We start from the raw sequence: 20,302 nt of genomic DNA on the forward strand, positions 1-20,302 counted from the left end.
TCCTACTTACCTAGTAAGAAGTTTGAACCATACCATGGACTGTATTAAAAGGATGGTCGTTAATTCAACCTTGCTTTATCAGAGAACCTACACACAGTACTACTAATACAGGTAACAGAACTGCTACTCTTTGCTTCTTCCAAGCTACCTTTCCCCCTCTAGCTTTTACATTTGAGATACATTTGAATTAATGTTGCTCTTATTTGTTACCTTGGAAAACCCTCACAGTTGACTTGTACCAAGAATACCAAGAAAGCAATATGGCCACAATGTATAAAATATTGAAATGCAGCAAATCTCAAACTGAAGAGAAAAAAAAGAGCTTTTGTCACAAAAGCATTTAATCAGTGTGGGTGATTTTATCAGGGATATGCTTAGACATGAGTGGTGCTGGAAACTGATGAAATAATGGATCGATAAAAATCTCATGTTTTGGACTAAATGCCCATTTATCAATCATGCTCACAAAGTTATTCTGAAAAAACAGCAACTTTCAGGAGTTGAGGCAGTAGAAGACAAAGTGGAGGACTGGATGCATGAGATAAGTTTCTCAGAAGATGACAGGCTTGTGTGAAATTATTTAAGGAAAATTTAGAAGAGAAATAAGATATGTACTAGGTCATGGTACTGGCTAGAGTCAGAAAGTGGGGTAAGGACACTGAGCAGACAAACAGCAAAACACAAGTCATGCAGACATGCAAACAACAAAGGTCAGCACGGCCCAAACTGATGGACAGTTCATGGAAACAAAGTTAGGCTATACTAGATAGCAACTTCTGTGGAAGGGTGTACCCAACCTAAGCTTAAAGAGGGAAGAGGACTTGTAAAGAAAAGTGTGCAGTATCATAACACTCTTGATCTCTGTGCTGATATTGAGATTAAAAATATCAGCAAAACTGTACTACAAAGATTCATAAACTTGAAAACTTGCAAAATTTTTCCTTTTTGCAATGATTTTAATATAAGAATTTTATTTTGATAACAAAAGTACTTCTTTTTTAGGTTCTCATACTCACCTACTCTCAAAGCATCTTCGATTTTAAAAACCAAGATATTATCACAAACATTCATCTTATAAAACGAAATGAATTTATTAATGCTGTGTGATTCTGCTATGTATTTTTCTGAGGATCTGAAACACTTCAAATAGTTTACAATTCCTCCCACCCACATCAAAACCACCAATGTACAGCAGATGTTTTAAAGTGGGGAGATTATTGATTTGTCTAAGGTCACAGAACTAGTTTCAACAGTCCTGACTCTAATGCTCTAGAAAATGCAAACAGTTTGATAGTTTGAGACCCCAGCTTTTACACCAAAACATAAACTTGCTTTAAAATGCCTGATAATACCAAGGATAGGGAAAGAGAGCAAGAAAGAAGAGTATATGTGGTGATTCAGAATGAATAAACAGGGATTACCTCTCAAACTGCAGCTTCAGACCTGCTATTCCAGGCAGACATACTTGGAAGAAACAGGAACACCTGATAAATGGACTGAACTATGCACACACTCTTGTGCTACAGTAAGAAAAGCACAACATTCACAGAAATTCAAATGTTTTAAAAAGCCTGTATGAAAACACTTTTCAAGACTAAAAATATATACATTGATTCCACCTGCATTTTGATTTAAGTTTGATCAGAGAAATTGTTTTGTCATTTCAGTGTTAACCATGGCACCAATATAGGCTTTCAGTCTATGACCGACCAGTTCCTACAGAAAGTACAGACACTTTATATACATTATCAGGTGTCTTTCTGAGGGATATGACCTCAGGGGAAGATCCAATATAAATACAGTTATGCTGGCATGGGTGTTTTCGCTGGTATAGCTCAACATGCCAATCTGTTATTAACTCTGCTGGAAAAAGCATCTGTGCGAGTATAACTGGTTTTTATGGGACAAGGCTGGCTGGTATCGCCTGCTGTACCTGGTGTGGCACTACCCTTTAAAGGGATTCTTTTCTTGTACTTACACGGGTGACAGCTCGTTCCACCCTCTATCTGACAGCCAGTCTTGGCAGCTCCTCTCATGGCACTAAACGAAAAAAATAAAAAAAGAGACAGCCTAGCAAAACCTACATAAAAGTTTCTCTGGAATTTTAAAATGTTTTAAAACTCATTAATTTTTTTAAATTTTATTTTTACTTCGTCTTGTTACCACATTTACAAGCCATTCCTAGCACACACTCAGGAATCACACCCTCATACAAAGAGCCCCGGGAGAGTGGATGACCGGAGCCCGCTGGGCAGGAGGCGCCAAGCCGAGGCTGCCTGGGAAAATTAACCCGTGGGCCGCCGGGGCGGCCCGGCCTCAGCTGCTCAGCCCGACCTCCGGGCGAGGGCAGCCGGTGACAGGCCTGGCCCCGCCGGCGCGGGAGGAAACGCCCCTTGCCTCCCCTCTCCTTCGGGGCGGCGGGTCTGCCCTATGGCAGGGACTGGCAGGGAGCGGTAATTACCGGCCCGGCGTTGCGCAACCCGCTCCCGGCGCGGCGCGGCCCGTCCTGCCGGCGGCGCGGGGCCGGGCGGTACCGCCCCCTCCCGGCATCCCTCGCTCGGCTGCTCGGCTCGGCTGCGCTCGGTCGGCGGCTCCGCGCTGCTCTCGCCATGGCCGCCTACAGCAAGTTCCTCACCGCGCGGCACTCCGCCATCGCCGGGGCCGCCGCCGCCTGCGCGCTGCTCTGCCTGCTCGGCAAGCGGCGGGCGGCAGCGCAGCACGGGTGAGCGCGGAGCCGGGCCGGGCCGCGGGGCGGGAGGGGCCGGGCGGGCCGCGGGGTCGGCGCCGGGGGGCTGGATCAGCGGGAGCTGTGCTCGCCCTCACGGCCCTGGGCCCGGCGGAGGGGCAGCCGCGTCCCTGTGCCACACACAGGGCGCTGCCACCGCCGCCCTCTGCCCGGGACGCGGCTCCTGGGCGCAGGGGTCAGGCTGCTTCCCCCTCCGCCTTTCCCGGCGTGAGGTCGGTGCCCCTCTTGCGGGAATCCAACCACCGCCGCCTTGTTACCCAAATTATATTGGCTTTTTAAATTTTCCTGACTGCGAACAAGTATTAACAGCTGACTTCTAGGGATGACCGTGTCTGCATAGGCAGTTAATAGACTCAGCTGTTGTTTGAATGCTGCCGTGTGACAATAAGATACATGGACAACAATTTCAAAGTGGCCAGATCCGATGATGTTCCCTGTGAGGTTGCCTTACAGGTATAAGGTGCTCGGGTGTGGATTCGTTAATACCTTGCAAAACACTGGTACCACAAAGTGTGGCCGATGAAAAATATATCGCAGACTCAGTCCTTTCACAGTTTTATTGTATTTGTGATTGTCGGTTGTTGACCATATGCTGAAGACCTGGTATGTTGAGATATTACATCTTGTAATATCTTGTAGGCCCTACAAAATTATACTGAAATGGACTTACTCAACAGACTTAAGTAATAACATACCTGAGATTAAGCAACGATCCAATTTTATTTTACCTAATTCCTTTCATACATGATATCTGTAAGAGTTTCATGAAGTTAGGTAACTGTCACACAACATGGCAGACATTGATATGCTGCTGAAAAGTCATGAATTTGCTACCTTACATTGTTTTTTGCATGAGAGGTAAAACAAGATCCTGAGCTATGGCTGAGGGTTACTCTTCTATCAGAGGGAGGGGTGATTTTTTTCAAGTATCTCTGCCTAGTTTAGTGAAACATCACTTTTGAAAAGCAGAAAAGCTGTATGGAAGGGCACAAAAATGATGAGCTCAGATTTTCACACCTAATATAGTGGTATTTGTAAGAAATACTGGGCCATGCAGATGTTCTAGGAGCACCTATGTGTTAAGTCAGACCAAGACTATTCTCTTAAAGTGGATCTCAATTGTCCGCACTTACCTTGCTCTGCCTTCATTGAGGAATGATCTTGGTGCACACAAAGCAGGTTACATTCAGAGTGGAGCACATCTTCAAACACAGATACAGGCCCAATGTAGTTTTGAAGTGCATTTAATATATTCCCACTGTTGGTAGCATTCATTTGATAGAAGCAGGCTAGAACTTGTCCAGAGTAATCTCCCTATACCTGAAATAGTTATTATGTGGGTCCTGGGTTGTCCCCATTAAACTATTTTGCTTTCATGGCTTCTGATGTTGATCTGCAGGACTTGACAATGGCAAGGCATGCATTAGCTTGAGAGTCAGTGTATGGAAAGTAAGTGTTAGCCTTAATGCTGAAGACTGTTTGGAAAATGTCTTTTCTGTGTGGATCTTCAATTTTGCTAGGTACAGTGTTAAAAATCTGAGGCATTTATATGTATTAGATGGACCAAACATTATTACAAGATTAGTGAGAATTGGAAAGGGGAGATAACTTACAAATTACATTCTAGCTCATTCAGCAGATGAATGGGCTTGTGAGAGCCTGACCTGTTCTGTCCCTTTTCCTCTCTCTGTACTAGAATCTTTCCGATACCTTGTCCTTTACTTCTGTAATCTTCTCTCTAGTCAGTTTTCAGTCTTGAATTTGTTAGAAATGCAGGTGCTAAAGTAAGTACCATGCTTGCAAACTTTATTTTTCTCTTGTGTGTACGTGTTGCTTTACGCTTTTGAGTTCCTCCACAACTTAGGTCTTATTTACTACTGGTACTGTATTGTGGCCATGGATTCCAAACTCTAACATCCAACATTCGGTTGTTTCAATAATAGCTGTGCTGCTGCTTGAATGCTATTTTGAGGATGATTTTTGCCCACTGGTCTTCGTTCTTTTCTCCATGTTTCCCTGTGAGGCAAACCTTGCCAGGAGCCTTACAGAATGCTACCTATCAAGACTAGGCAGTAGGTAAGCTACATTGCCTATATCACCAGCCTAGACAAAAGCATCTGGTTATTACCATTGCCTCATCCTCCTTTAGTCTCATTAGTTCATGTATCATTCATTTTTTCATGCTTTGTTGCTAATGTAAATTATAGCATACTTTGAAAAGGATTGTCATCGTGCCAAATCTTTAAATTTTCAGCATTCTTGTGCTCGTATATGATGCTGACATATAGTAACAAGTGCACAACCTTTGAAATCTGCAGGGACAGTGTATCCTTTACCTTCTGTGTTGTATATCTCTGTCTCTTTGGGAAGAGGAAGAAGTTGGGAGGGCATGGCTGTCCTAAATTTTTGTACTTATTCCTAGGGAGAAGAATTTCACTTGGCAATCTAGATAGTCTGGAAGAGGACTGGTAGCATATCTGCTGCTTGAGGTTAACTGACTAAAATACGTGAGGTGATTTAGTTTTGTATGTGTGAATTCCTTTGTTAACCTTGGTGTATAATGCCTGAAAAGGTTGTGTCATGTTAGTGTGAAGTGAATTTCAGCTTCTTGAATTCTGGAGGGTGAAGTTCTAGTTTTGAGCTTTGTAATGGCAAAGGTAAATGTTGCAGACCTGAATATAAACAGCAAAACACTGGGCTTAACATTCAAGTGAATCATTGAAGTGTTCTAGCGCAGCTGTAAACTTTACCTGCAGAACTTCTTCCTTCCTCACATAGTTTCAGAATACGCACTTACTTATATATACTTTATATTTTTGTGTTTTCCTACTCTTTCTTGTGTTTCTGGAGTAACTGTCATTTTTCTGTTTGATTTTGTGTGCTTTTTGCTGGAATGTCAGCAATAGGTCTGCTGCTGGTTGAACTTGAAAAGTAAAATAACATACAAATTGAACAAAAGAAGGAAAATCTTTTAGCAAATCAAATGTGTTTGAATGTGCGACAAGAAAGCTATGTGACGGGCTGTTCATGTTGTATGTGTTTGTTTTATATAGAATAACCAGTTGTAGGAATGATACCAGGAAGGAGAGGTAGCAACTTTTACCTACCTTTCTGCTGTCAAACAATAGGGGCAAGGTCCAGTGCAACTCATATCAAGTAGTGATGTATGAATAATTAAGATGTACGTGTTATGCCAACCTGCCTTTGTAGGTCAAAGATCAGTTGATTAGTACTGCCTGGATTAGTCATGGATGTTGTTCTCTAAGAGGTATTACACTGCTCATTGATTTTACAGAACTGATAGGTGGTGTCACTTGCAATTTACAATGCATTTTTACCACAATTTTCTGAAATCTTCCAAAGTAGAGTGATACAGAACTGTTTGCCTATAGTAACTTGCTAGTTTTCCATCTTACTTCCTTGGTGTAGAGCACAGAGAAAAATACATTGGTTCTTTCTCCAAGTTGCTCTCAAGAAGTCGGTTTCCTTACAAAAGCTTCATGTCTTCTTGGGAGGGGGGAAGTTGTTATATTTAAATGCAATTATGACTTCGGTTGTAGTATTTGGGTTTTTTAGTGTCATAAGAAGTTCTTTGAGAAACTACGTTATCCTAGGTATATAATGCAGAAAAAAAGCCTGTTTATTCTCTTTCCCTAAGACTGCCTCAAGCAAGAAGCAACGGAATATTTGCTTAAGATTTGATTGCTTCAGAATTAAAACCTTAAGGGGTGTTACATAAAGGAGCTGGATATTTTTCATTATCCCTCTAATAAGAATTTTTCCTGAGTATCCATGTAGTTTATAATAAGGTACTTACACAAGTAGAGAATGAGCTTGGCTTACTTTCAAAAAGAAGGTGTTTAACTCATACAACTTTCTGCTGGAAGGAGGGACTGAAAGAAGTAATAGAAGGTAATTAGGGTTAGATTTCGGAACTACAAGATTAGGGAAAGGGAATAAACAGTTTGGAGTAATAGGAAGGCATTTGTAATGTATGGGAAGGTGACAAAATAAAATTTTTTGGAATATGCTCCTAGACGCACTGGCCTTTCCTATCACCTAGCTGTGTTCATTAGAATCCAAGAAGATGCTAGGATGTGGACACAATTTAGTATAAATTGAACTTCTAAAACCTATGTGGTGGAATCCCTTCTGTGAGCAAAAAGAAGAATAAAGCAAGAATAGTGCATGCTTGGGGCCTTAGAGGTTAGGCAAGCCTAAAGTGAGGGGGAAGGCTCCTTGAGGGGAGAGAGGTTGTGTTGTAGACGGTGTATATCAAATAGGGTTTTGCACGGTTCATCTTGGGTGACGCATAACCTGTGCTCCTGCCTGTCACTGGGCTTCTCAGCCATTGTCTGCTGGCACAGTGGCAGCACATGTCACTCACTCCGTAGATGTCACTGCTTATGGCCCCACAGCCTGTGAATGTGCAGTTTGACAGTGATTGACGTAAGTGCAATCAGAGGTGACAGACACATGTCCAAATGTTTGGAGGCGCTCTCAAACATAACACAGGAGTTTAAATATAGCAAGTGGTAGTTATAACTTGAAACAGATGGTGCATTTTTATTCTGTTTGTGTATATTTAGGATGTTCTTCTCTCATGTTAGTTTGCATAATTTCTTTAGATTCTGAAGATATTTGGATGGGCTTTGCCAGTGTACTTCACATGGAGGGACCTGTTCTAGTTGAGTCATGGCTGTTTGACAGGAAGGGTGAAATTATATTGCTGCAGATGAATAGACTGCTTTCATATATGTAAAAGCCTTAAAGGTAACCTGTGTTACTTGGAGAAAAGGTGGCAGGTGTCAAAACCAACTTCATGCTAACTACATTAAAGTAAGTTTATCCAGGATGTGGATGTGACTGTCCAGTCTGCTGCTTGCAGTAAGTGCTCTAGCAGTGAGGGGGAAGAAAAAAAGGACAAAATATACAGATACAATTACTAGAATACATCGAAAATCCAATCTTGTGCAAAAACCTGCCTGGGGCTTAGAAAACCTGTCTTCAGCTGGAGGGTATGGAGGCAGGAGAAGCCAGATGACTCAGCCCTAATCCTAGCATTTAGACTGCCTTTGTTTGGGGCCTGGCTAGCTAATTAGTGGTTTCTCTCTTAATTAAGTTGCGTAAAATGCCTGCAGTCTAAGACAAGATCTGTAAGTGTGTGCAACAGTGTAAAACTATTTTTTTTTCTCATTTTTTAGGAAACTAGCTAGAAATCTTTTTCCACTGCTATCCGTGAGGAAGATCTGCAGCCACAGCTCAGCCTGAGCACAGCTTATGAAAAAATTAATGGCACTAAGGTTTTTCTTATATGTAAGCTATGTTATTGAGATGCATTCTTCTACTGAAACTTAGAATTTCCTCTCCAACAGTTCTGCTTTGTTATCTTCTTCTCAAAGGTTTGTAGAAACTTTTGAGCTTTAGCAATGCAGAGCTCCTGCTTGCAGTGACGTAGCTCACTGTGACCTTCTCAGAGTCCCCTTCTTGCTTGCCTGAATACATTCCACTCACATTATTTTTGGTTATGCTGCAACTAGCCACCAATCTAGAGCCAAGAAAGTTGTGTTCTTGGTTTCTGTATGTGCTCGGAGTGTACTGTGTAAATGGGCATGCTTTTGGACTCTGCCCAGGCTTCTGAGTAAGGTTGCTGCCCTTGACCTGAAATAACTGTGCTGTTGCTCTCTACCCCTCTGTATGGGGTATGCACTATGAAACTCAGCCTGCCAGTGAGCTACAACAGACTTTTCTCACTACAGCTGTTATTTCTTCACACTGTTGCATTGCATCTTTAGTCATTTGAATTTTATTGTCTTTACAATGTCTCAGTAGTATCTCCAAAACTAACCTGAAAACTGCACAAATAATCGTGAACTATTGCAAAATTGTTTATCTTGTGTGATTTTTTTTTAAGCTGTAGTTGAAAACTGCACAGTGCCATTCCAGCTTGTAAGGTCTGCAGGATACAAAGGTTGCCTAGAGGTAACAACTCTTTGAAATACTACACTTAATCCTAAACCAGATATTCTTTCTTTGCGCTGTGTTAAGCAGAAGCAAGTCATCCTAGCTCTGCAGAAGGAAGGTAGCATGACCTGAAATTTGTAGGGTTTTTTTTTTTTTTCAGTTAAGGACAATGTAACATTTTAAAGCCCTTATCTCCTCATCACGTCATTAAAAAGCAAGTCTTGCTTATCACTCTTTTCATCTGCAATTCCCTGTTATGATTAGCTCAGTGTAGATTGCTTCCTCTGAACTTTGTTCTGGATGGAGACTGGTATTTATAAAGACAGTAATCCTTTAACTTTTTCCTACCTGCTAGTAAATACCACAGAACTAATACTAATACCACTCAGTAAGCCTGAGTTGACTCAGGCCTCTTGAAGGCTTTTCACGGTTTCTCAAATCACTTTCCTCTTCAGTAGAGTTGAGAATGATTCTGATTGAGTAACCAGTTTGTTGCATGTTTCTTTAGAGAGAACAGCCTCACTAGTATGTAAATAGAGTCAAAAGACCGAGTGGTCTGACCACTACTTATTTGGAGACCGGAATTTTATGTTTTCTCCCTCTCCACGGCGCTACATTACTGCCTTTCAAGTTGGATCAGCTGTCAAATGCCTGTACAGAGTCCTGAAACTCTTTATTAGTTTCTTTAAAACATCCTGCTGGTTTGGGCTAATCGTGTTTCTCATGTTTCTCCTTTCAGTGTAGGAGAAAGGTGTTTTGTTGTATTGCCTGCTGTCTACTGGGTAATTACTTGCCTATTTACTTCTCTTCAGAGAGTTGCTATTCTGTTACCATGCATGTATGAAGGGCAAGTTTGGTATAGTTGTGTCATTCCAGGTACTGCTGGTATCTTTCTCTGCTTTTTATATCTATGTTTGCTGTAAAAGCCCTGTGCAGTTAAATAATGGGTAGCAGGCTACATCTGAGATGCTGCTTTTCCTGAAACTTCCTTAGGTGACGTATCTTGTTATACCTCTAGACTCTTTATGTTCTTAAAAAATTTTTACACCTTGAACTCAGACTGGTTTGTTGAGGGCTTTGTGCAGTTAGATCTTGAAAATATATGATGACAAATTCCACAGTTTTTGATTCACTATTAGGAATGTTTTACAACTGTATTTTTTCTTATATTATTTCTGTATATTGTCTGGATAACCCTTTTCAAAAACCTTTTCATAGCCACCCCTCCTTGTCTGTGAGAGCACAAAGGAACAATGGCCTCTATACCAGGGGCGTTATTTTCAGTAGAGAATTTGGCCAGCATGTAGCACTTACCTCCCTCCACCACTAAGGCCTGTGATGCTCCAGCATTAAGTAAATGAGAGGTCTGGAATAATGGAGAGCTTGAATCTATTCCAAGTGTTAGAGCTCTCTGCTGTAACCAGATAGTCTTGCTGTATTCTTGCTGACTAATTGAGGATATTATTTAGTCTTTAAATTCATTGACGATGAAACCACCATTCTCACAAAAAAAGTTGTGAATAGTACAGTGGAGTCTGGAGTAATGCCAATAGGTATTGGACTGAAAAGGTTTTATTCCAGGCAGAACTATGGCACAGTCTTTATTTGCAAATAAAATGAGAGCTATGTAGGCACATTTGATTGTTGGTTTTTTGGTTTTTTTTTTTGTTTTTTTTTTTCTTCTAGACTTCATATATGATTGTATCCATTCTTTTTAAAGTATTAGTCTTGTTTTGAGCTTGCACAAATTTTTTTAGTAAAAAGAGAACAAAACACTGTTAAAGCTCTTTTCATTAGATTTTAAGTTTACAAATGCTTAATTTTTGTTTAATTTAAACTTTATAAATATAAATTCTAATTAAGTGTGAATTCCTAATTAAATGTAAAATCTTGATTTCCGAGCAATCCTCCTTTCTCTCTAATGGATAAACAGTTTCAGCTCAGTCAGTAATTTCAGCTGCTCAATTTCTCTCAACAGCTACTGTAGGAAAAATGTGTCAATAAATACATGAAACATACTCAACTAACTGCCAGAATAATTCCAGTCCTTATCTTCCTAATAGATTACTCTATTAATATATTCACTTCAGATCCTTTTAAAGCTGAAGTAGTTGTGTTTTATGAGTGTTGTGACTTCAAACATTGGCAGAACTTGAAGCAGCAAAGCTTATAGGAATTATTACAGCATGTCTGGAAGAGCAGCATGCTTTCATCTTGCATTATGACAAGTCATGAATCATCTAGAGAAATAACCACATAGTTTGATAAGTACTTATTCATGCTTAAGAATACTACTTTTCTCCTATTGCCAAACCAAATGTGATTGGACTGATCCATATTCAAGTTTTAAAAATATAGGTCAATGTTTTCGACTTTGAAAAATTACAAGATGTATTGAGAAGTTTCTTGTACCAGAAATACATTGCTCTTGCATCACCAGGATGTAGTCTCCAAGTAGATTGTTTCTTAGACTTTGCACCCTGTTAGGATTTCCACAGATGTACTTCCATCACAGCCTGATTAAATGCTATATCTCTTCTGAACTTTCATTAAGTTATTTCTCTTCCAATCTGGCCTCTGCTGCCCATCATGTTCTTTGTTTTGTCTTTTGCACAAGTAGTCTTACAGGACTTTATCTTCTCTCAGGCTTCCGTCTCTCTTACCTTTAATTAAGTTCTTGCTAAACTGGTGGATCTCCCTTCTTGCTTTCATGGTCTCCTCCTTCCCTTCTTCTCTCATATTCCTCTGCTACCTTGCCTCTTCCTTTCATAGTAATTAGCTTATTTCTTTTCATTGGTTAGTGACATTCATAGATCTTTCTGATCATCATAAATTAAAATAGGCGTGGTTTCATTCTACATATTTTCTTTGCAGAGCTTTAAAGCACAAGTGCGAAATGATGCTGTTGCTGAAGTTGTGGGATAGCTGGTTGTGTGCCAGTCTGCTCCTGTTTTGGTGCTGTAGGCCGAAGGAGCAGTGCCTGTCATAGCTGCTGCTTCCTTGTAGTGTCCTAGGTTCTGCCTTCAAAGTGTATGAATGTTGTAGTTTTAAGGCAGCCTGCTCTCAGTGTTTTAATGTCATGTCTAAGAAAGTTGCAGTTTAATATGGTTAGTGGCCACTTTTAAACTACATAAACTCTCCCAACAGCTTCATGTGGGAGACTTCTGATGATTGAGTGTTCCAAAAGGAAGAAAGACAAACAATAACTGTCTTACATGTCAGCTGGTCTGTCTTAAAAGTAGAGGTGAAAGAATAGCATTGTGCTTTCAAATGCTTGTTTAGCACCAGTTGATAAATATTTTTCTACTAACTGTTCTGTTAAATGCAGGGGAAGAAAAATAGATTAAAAACTAACTTCCCTTTCAATGGACATCTTTGCAGGAACTTGATTTCACAGGAGCTGGCTTTTTTTCCCCTGCAGCACGTTTATAAACAAATAATCTCTCTGTGTAGTAAAATGTGTTATTTTGAAGTAAAATATAATGCAAAACAAATCTGGTTGATTTATGTAGATAGTGTGAAGCATCAAAGTTGGGTTGCTTGGATTGCTGAATCTGCATTCCTGTAGTTTTCATTTGTGGTCAGTGGAACCATGTAGCCATGCTTGTAAAGTACGTGTGAGAAACAGAAAAACACTTGGAGCTTCATGATACAGAGTTCATGGAGTTCATGATACAGAGCCAATGTAAAGCAGAACTTGGAGATGAAAAAGTGAGACTTGGTTTCCCTGTGTGAAACTGGTTGCTGTAATGAGTGGGGTTTCACTGAAATTGTATAAAAGCAGTACATAGGTTTGACATAAAAGGTAGTCCTGCTGAAAAAAGTGTATTGCTTTGAAAGAAATAGATAGAAATATAATCCCAAGATTTCCTTTCTGTCTTTTGTGTGTAGAGATCAAGACAAAGCAAAATGTGTTAATAACAAATAAAATACATTTTTTCTTCCCTTTGCAGTAAAAGAAGTGGAAAACAAGTATTGCAGAATAATGAGGTAATTATTTCTTCATGTCAAATATTCTTTAATAATTTTAAATAAATCTGATATTTTAAAACTTAGAAGTCATATCACTGTAGTTTAATTTTGGCTATGGTGCAAATATGGTTTGAATGATACTTTCAGACTTGCATTGGTGAAACAAATGGAAGAATAAGGTTAATCACAAGAGGCTGAAGTTTGATGCCTGATATACACAATGTCCTTTTTTATCTCTTAGTGCCCTATGAATTTGTAAGGACTAGTGTTGTAAGTTTTTCTGTATGCATCGAAACAAACAGCTGTCTTGGTATAACTTGTATTTGTTTTTTATTCAAAAGAAAAAAGTATGGAACAAGATGTTGAGTCTGACAGTTTCTAAAAACTACTTCAAACATCTGGTAGGAGGTTTGGCATTTCCCTGATCTGTGTCTGTTAATTCATTTGTTTGAAAGTGATATACTAAATCCCTTCAAGCCAAGGTTTTTGTTTCATATTCAAATAAAATATGACAGACCAAGAGGCAGAGTCTGTGATTCTGGTGTTACAGTGGTATGAATAGATTCCGTGTACTTTCATCTTTGCTGCAAACTTTAAAAAAAGGCTTGCACTGGATAAATAGAAAGGTGTATGCAAGCATCATGTTAGCTTCTAACCACACCTTGACTATATTATTTACCATAAACACTGATCTTTGGCATAGCTATACCTATTTGTAAAAACCTTAACTAGCTTTCTCTTTTTCTTACCCATCTTGGATACAGTTTTGCTGAATAGGATTAATAGTCTAAAGGAAAAAAACTGATGGGCAAGAAGATACTGGAATGAATATAAGTGCAACACAACTATAGAAATGGGGAAAGGCTGAATAGAGGGGAAGAATAGGTTCAACTCATATCATATATATTTAGTCATTTAGAAACGTAGCCATCAGACATTGTGTTAGTAATTTCTATTACAGGAAAGCAATAATATATGCAGGATCATGCTTCATTAGGACTGGACAGTAGTCTTAGTTGTTTGGATTGCTTGGATTTTTGTGTAAATAATTTTTAATGAAGTGTTGTAATCACCTACTGCATAGCATCCTGTTAGGCTAGAATTTTTATTTGTAGATTGTGTTCACATACATTTTTGAAAAGGATGGGAGTATTGTTGACTTTGTGCTATGAAAAACAGGTGTAGGCTTCTTCACAGAGCATTCAGAGTGGATCTTTTCTCTTTTAGGTTTACTGTCTACCTTGTAATATTGATATAGGCATTGATAGCGTGCTTCACATGAGCCTTGGGTAGCAAAGTTAGCAGGATTATGTTGAATAGACAAGACTTGTTCAAAGTACATGTGCCCTTTTGGTCTGTTTTCAGGACTGAATTCTTCTGTCACATCCTTATGTGAAAGAAAAGAAACGTGGACCATTAATGCTTAAAAAGTAATCAGGTTAGTCAGGACAGAAAATAGGATTACATGGAGTCAACAAATGAAACTGACCCAAATAAAAGGTGTTTGGGTACAGGAGGATTTTTAAGTCTGGTAGATACAGCTAAGTAGGAGTGTGTTGCACCATTTTGTAGAAGTAAAGGAATAAGAAATTGTGGTTTCACTTGAAGCAAGTTTGGGCTGTACAATCAAAGAGTTTAAACCATTGATTGTCTAGACAAATAATGGAAGGCATCTTTAAAAATACTGGCTGATGGTGTCTTTTAGAGACAAGCAATGTTAAGAGATGTTTGCATTACAAGTTGCACTTGGATGTACTTTAGTGCTGTGATCTGCATTGTTTGTGTATCATCTTTAACACAGATTTTAAATAAAAAGAATTTTATATCATAGCAGCTACTTCCTATTGCAGTTTGTTTTGATAGCTCTCAATTCTTTATTTAAGTTGTCTGAACAAGTCTTAAGTTGGAGGGAAATATTGTAAATTCTGCAGAAGGAAGGTAGCTGTAAATAACTTGGGTAGGGAAAATATCACATCAATAGTTCAATAATACAAAAAAATTCTCACTTTTCTTGTTTTGTTCTGTGTGCAGCAAAAAGAGGGCAAGAAGGAGCGAGCAATGGTGGACAGAGTGTTTATTGCACGAATATGTCGAATCCTGAAAATAATGGTCCCTAGACCACTTTGCAAAGAGGTAAGCATTGCCTGCAGTAATAAATAAATAAAGCTAGAGTCAAGTTTCTTCTGAAATTATATCAGAATTTAAGCAACTGCATATGCATTACTTAAGTAGGAATAAATTGTGCTATGTATTTTAAAATAGCAACACGTTAATATAAAAGTCTACATTATTTTCAGTTGTTATATCACTAAAAGTTCTGGTTTCAATTACAAGATAAGCCATATACTGTCAGCTGATAACTACTGTTGTAGAATAACTTTTAAAAGGGCATCTGGGTTTGTCTTGTTTGATGCAAGTCAGTACAGTTCTGTGTGCAAATGCTTCCTCTCTTTAATTAACATGCAGTTCATTCATTATTTTGATTTAGTAATTAATATCTAGGCCAAGCCTTATTAAAAAATGAATTTGTCAAAAAGTCTCTCAGCATCATTTCAGGAAAGCTATGCAGTGTAGAAATCAAAAAAAAACCAAACCCAAAGCATTAGTTGAGCTCAGAAACTTAAGCAATGAACTATAATAACTTCAACACACATCAGGCACAAGAGCAGTGAATTCCAGTGTACAGAGTGTAGACCAAGCATGGCAGCCAACTCAGCCTGCATGAGCAGCCCAACAACAAAAAAGGAGGTACACGGAAGGTAGAAGCATGGTTGGAAATGCCTGTGAGAGTGCTCACAGAGCTGGTCTTCAAAAGGTCATGGCCATTAGAAGAGGTTACTCATAATCCCAAAAAAACCCAAACATTGCTCCCATATTTGAAAACAAGTTTACTGGAAGCTGCAGGATGGTCAGCCTCACCATATTCCTGGCAAGACAGTGAGCAAAACTTCTTGTAAGCTAACTGGCCACACAAGGGACAAAAAAGTGATTGCAAACAGCCTGGATTTACCAATGGCAGATCATGCCTTACTAACCTGATTGTTTTCAGTGGTGAGAGAACTGTCTCTGTGGATAAGGGAAGAACAGAGGATGTTGAATACACTGGTATCAGGTCTCCCTTAATACCGTGATAGCCAAACTGAATTGGCTGGGCGAGTGGACAGTGAAGTGAATGGAAAACTGGCTGGACTGTTGGTCTGACTGGTGACTGGTTCCTGGTGGCCCTGTTTTGAGTGGGGAGTTGAAGTAGATGATGTTCAGAGGTCTCTTGCAACCTTATGGCAGAAAGGCGTCTCAGAAAAGCAGTAACTTTATTCCTGCAATCCTCCATCTTAAAATGTGTGTCCACTGTATGTATCAACCAAATACAGCTTTTTAAAAGGCACACTTTCACCATAAAAATGTAGTAAATACTTTATTAAAAGTATTGTATGCTAATGTGTTTCCAGCAAAGTAGGCAAATACTACATTAGCTAGGACAGCAGGGTAATACTTTCCTGTTAGATACAGTTGGATGACTTACTAGAAAAAAATGGTGAATTTTATCCATTATTTAACTGTTGCACTTCTGTGGTTGTACTAGACAGGTTATTTGCTGCTTATTGCTGTGATGCTGGTAGTCCGCACTTACTGTGATATTTGGATGATTCAAAATGGAACAGTCATTGAAAGGTACCTGCACATTTGTTATTTTTAAACATTCTCTCTTGTATATAACAGGGAAAGTCGTCTTATCAGAATACATATTCAGACATTTTATAGCTTGCTTTTTTAAAACAATTAGGAAACTGGTGTAGTTGCAATTTGGGGAGGCACCGCTATATTTTGGTAAATAAAAATTAGAATTTATTTATTATTTTTGTTCATCAGTAAAATTATTTTATTAAATTAATATTTTTAAACTGTTTAATAAATATTAATTTGGTAACATTTTTACATTGAAGACTCTGAGTGTCCAAGAAGGTACTTCAGAATAGTGGTTTTATGTCTTAGACATAGACATGTTGTGTGGATATTAGGGCTTTTATTTCTCCCCATTGAGCTGCTTGCTCTTTAGATCGATAAAAACAATGCTTTCAGTCTTACTAAGTTAGAAAGTGGTTTTTAGACCTCCAATTATTCTTGCTGGTCTTGTTGCTAATTGAAGCAAGTCAGAATGTGTCCTAGAACTGTGAATTCAAAGTGATACTGTGTTTGAGGAGGGACATTTAGTGCTTTGTAGAATGGAAGGACTGCTTTGTTTCTCTTGTGAGAATCTGTGAAAGCAGAGAAGGGGAAGAACTGGTATTCTGTGACTGTGAATTGCTGAGCCCTTAGTGGGCAGTTAGAGAGGAGCAGACAGGAGATAGCTGCTCAGTCTGCCACTTGCAACTTAGCTTACATGAGGGTGTCAGAGTGGATCCTACAGCTGATGCTACGGGTTTCCATGATGATTTTTTTTTCCTCAGTGTGGTCCCCTGAGAATTTATCCACTTAAGACATGCAAGTTTATACTTTGCTGTTTCTCTTGTAACTGACTCTTAGCTGGTGGTCATTTGCAGTGCCATCATTGGCCGCAGCAGAAAAGATTTCAAGAAATACTTGTTCAACTTCATTGCTGCAATGCCCGCTGTAAGTGCTCTTCTTGTGCTCACCTTTTAGTAGAACATATTTTGAATGTAAATTAGGAATTGGAAGAAAGGATCTCAAAGGAGTGCCTTAAAACCTATGGAAATTAGTTGTTTTACATGCATGTCTGTATTAAAACACTTTTAATTTTCTGGCTCCAGTGTGTGGGAGACTTTATCACCATATTTCCTAATTGGTTGGAACTATTTTTTAGACAGATATGTTTAGGTTTTCAGGTTAGTTTTGTTGATGGCAATTTTGACTGTAGGTTTGGGATTCTTTCGGCACCATTGATGATGAAGATTTTTTTTTAGACCTTAATTTTTGTATTTCTTACATTTTTGACAGATTTGTTATGACTTCTTCCATGCTTTAACTTTCCTTCAGCTTGTTGACATTTCTGATCTGCACCAGATAGAAATAATTGTTGCTGCCTGATTTGCAATAAATTTTAAAACTAGTTGATACATTTAAGGGAATGGTTGTCAAATGGTGGCTCTTTTCTAGAGTTTATCAGAAGAGCTGAAAATACGCAATATGAACATAATTTTATCTTAAATGGTGAGTTCTACTGGGAACTGGAGACAGAAACCTAAGCAGTGGTCCTGTAGACATTGTATGATTGGTCTTAGGTGTATTTATGGCATTAATGATTTTTAGGGGGAATTAATCTGTTTTAAAGTGTTTACACAATTTATGCTACAAACTAATGTAAATATATTTAATCTTGTTAGCTAAATATTCCTGTCTCTTACCTTAGATCTCTTTAGTGAATAACTTCTTGAAGTATGGTCTAAATGAACTGAAACTTTGCTTCCGAGTAAGACTTACCAGATACCTCTATGAGGAATATCTTAAGTAAGTAACACCTTGTCTACAGGTTTTAGAAGTTGATTCAAATCATTTTAAGTACATAGTAAGAAGGTTGCAGGGGGGTTAATAGGTTAAGTATGCTGCTCAGAAAAGGCTTTTGGTTGCAATTAACTTGCACTTGAGGATGAGTGGCTTATCTAGGTTGTATGTGGCATAGATACAAAGACAGCAAAGTTGGCTCATTTGGGGAGAAAAATGCATTGTACTGCTTCTGTGATTGGGTCAGATTCCAAAGTACTTCAGTTGCCTTCATGTGGTGAAGGCTGAATTGGATGCATCAGCTTGAGTAGCTCCTTCTGTCCTTCTGCACTAAATTTTCATTGTCAGATGTGCTGAAGCAGAGTTTGTGAGGGTTTTCTAACTAAGTTCAATAGCAGTGTGAACCTGAGCTTCAGCTAAGACATCCTGGAGCCTAAATACCTAAACAATCCCACAGGATTTAAGGTGGATTTAGTCAGGCAGAAGCACAAGCTATGTTGATTCCATACAGTAATTTAATGTTTGCACTACTTCGCCCCTCAGTTGTATGAAGCAAGGGCCTTCCAGTTATTCCAGATCCCAGGTAATGATTTTTTTTTCTGCCACTTAGCTATTGTTTTGTTTCAGAGCTTATACATACTACAAAATGGGAAATCTGGACAACAGAATAGCTAATCCAGATCAACTCCTTACGCAGGATGTGGAAAAATTCTGCAACAGTGTAGTGGACCTGTACTCAAACCTTAGCAAGGTAAGTTTTTTAAGAGAGAACTTGGAGTAGTAGCTGTAGACATTTAGGATGGGGGTGTCAGCTCAAATCAAGTATGTGCATTTGTATGTGGATTGCTTGGAGTATGGTAATAAAAAAACTTTTATGATGTTGTATTGTTTCACACTCTTTGTGGCTTTCATAACCAAAGCACTGTTGTGAGTTGTTACATTTTGTATTAAATTTTCTTTTAAAGAACTTACTGCAATCCTCTGCAGATGAACAGTGATAACTTTGCTCTCTCAGCAGATAGTTTTCAGAAGAAAAGCAATGGCTAGCTCTTAGTTACATACGAATATTATTTTGTGTAGAGAGGGTAGTTGAATAAGCTTTTCCCTATTTCTGGTGTGAATTTTAAGGGGTTTGGGTAGTGAATGAGATTACTGTTGACATTTTTAGACTAAATTTTTTTGATGCTATGGGTTTCATACAAGCTGAGTGTAAGTAAACTACAAGTTACTTTGTTCAAAAACTTCTGACTACAAAACCTGTAGTTCAGCTGTTTTAGCTTTGAGAGGGAGGTTATAGAACATTGGGATATTCCTTCTATCAGGTACATAGCCAAATATGGCATTATCTTTTCATTCAGTATTTCTCATAATTACTTCAGTTAAATTATCATGGGTTCTAGTCCACCTTTGATAAGTGAGCAGAGTGTCATTACAGACCTAAAATAGCAAAGTACTCTTTTTATATGGTATGTATTTATATGAAGATCATGATGTTTTTATGTTCAATCCTTGAGCGAGTGTTTTCAGGAAAGTCATGTGGCTGAGATTCCTTGTCTTAGCTTTTAGTTTGTACAATAGGCTAGCCAGTATTTTAACACAGAGCTGTAACTGTTCTTGGGGTGGTACATGGCTTCTGGACCTTTTAAAATTAGTTTTGTGTTTGTGTTCTAAGCCTTTTTTCCTATGCTTCTCTTACAGCCCTTTTTGGATATAGTTTTGTACATCTTCAAGCTAACAAGTGCAATAGGAGCACAGGTAAATTGAGTGGGTTTTTTAGAATTATAAGCACATTTTCCCTTTGTTGGTTATAGCCTTGTACCTGTTTGGAATCTGAGTAAAACTCTAGGTGGTAATTGTAGATTCATATGTTATTTGAAGTGATATACTGAAAAATATGCATTCACACTTAATGTTCCATGTGCTTTAGCGCCCTCTATTTTGAGGCAAGCAAAATAAAACCCAGTATTTTTAGGCATTTGATCAACAATTTGAAGAACCAAGAAGTTCTTTATTTTCTTCTAGCATTTCTTTGGGAATCCCATTTAGTACATTACCTTTTGACTGCTTGAGTCTTGCATGAATTCCATTTAAGGGTGAAAATAAGTTTTGTTTCTGTGCAGCCTCTATAAAGGGGAACCATTTCTTGCATTGAGCTGTAAG

At 38.7% G+C, this 20,302-nt stretch overlaps 1 protein-coding gene across 1 annotated transcript in view; it reads left to right on the forward strand.

Annotated features, from left to right (window-relative positions):
- The first annotated feature begins 2,543 nt into the window (after window positions 1-2,543).
- The window catches only part of ABCD3 (ATP binding cassette subfamily D member 3), a 28,604-nt gene continuing 10,845 nt past the window's right edge, over window positions 2,544-20,302 (forward strand). Inside the window, exons 1-8 of the mRNA XM_039555837.1 lie at window positions 2,544-2,722; window positions 12,664-12,700; window positions 14,714-14,815; window positions 16,266-16,354; window positions 17,224-17,293; window positions 18,051-18,148; window positions 18,770-18,893; window positions 19,841-19,897. Coding sequence (XP_039411771.1) covers window positions 2,610-2,722; window positions 12,664-12,700; window positions 14,714-14,815; window positions 16,266-16,354; window positions 17,224-17,293; window positions 18,051-18,148; window positions 18,770-18,893; window positions 19,841-19,897 — 690 coding nt within the window. The 5' untranslated portion in view covers window positions 2,544-2,609. The remainder of the gene's footprint in view (window positions 2,723-12,663; window positions 12,701-14,713; window positions 14,816-16,265; window positions 16,355-17,223; window positions 17,294-18,050; window positions 18,149-18,769; window positions 18,894-19,840; window positions 19,898-20,302) is intronic.

The sequence above is a fragment of the Corvus cornix genome, chromosome 8 (genome assembly GCF_000738735.6).
Source record: "Corvus cornix cornix isolate S_Up_H32 chromosome 8, ASM73873v5, whole genome shotgun sequence".
Classification (NCBI taxonomy): Eukaryota; Metazoa; Chordata; class Aves; order Passeriformes; family Corvidae; genus Corvus; species Corvus cornix.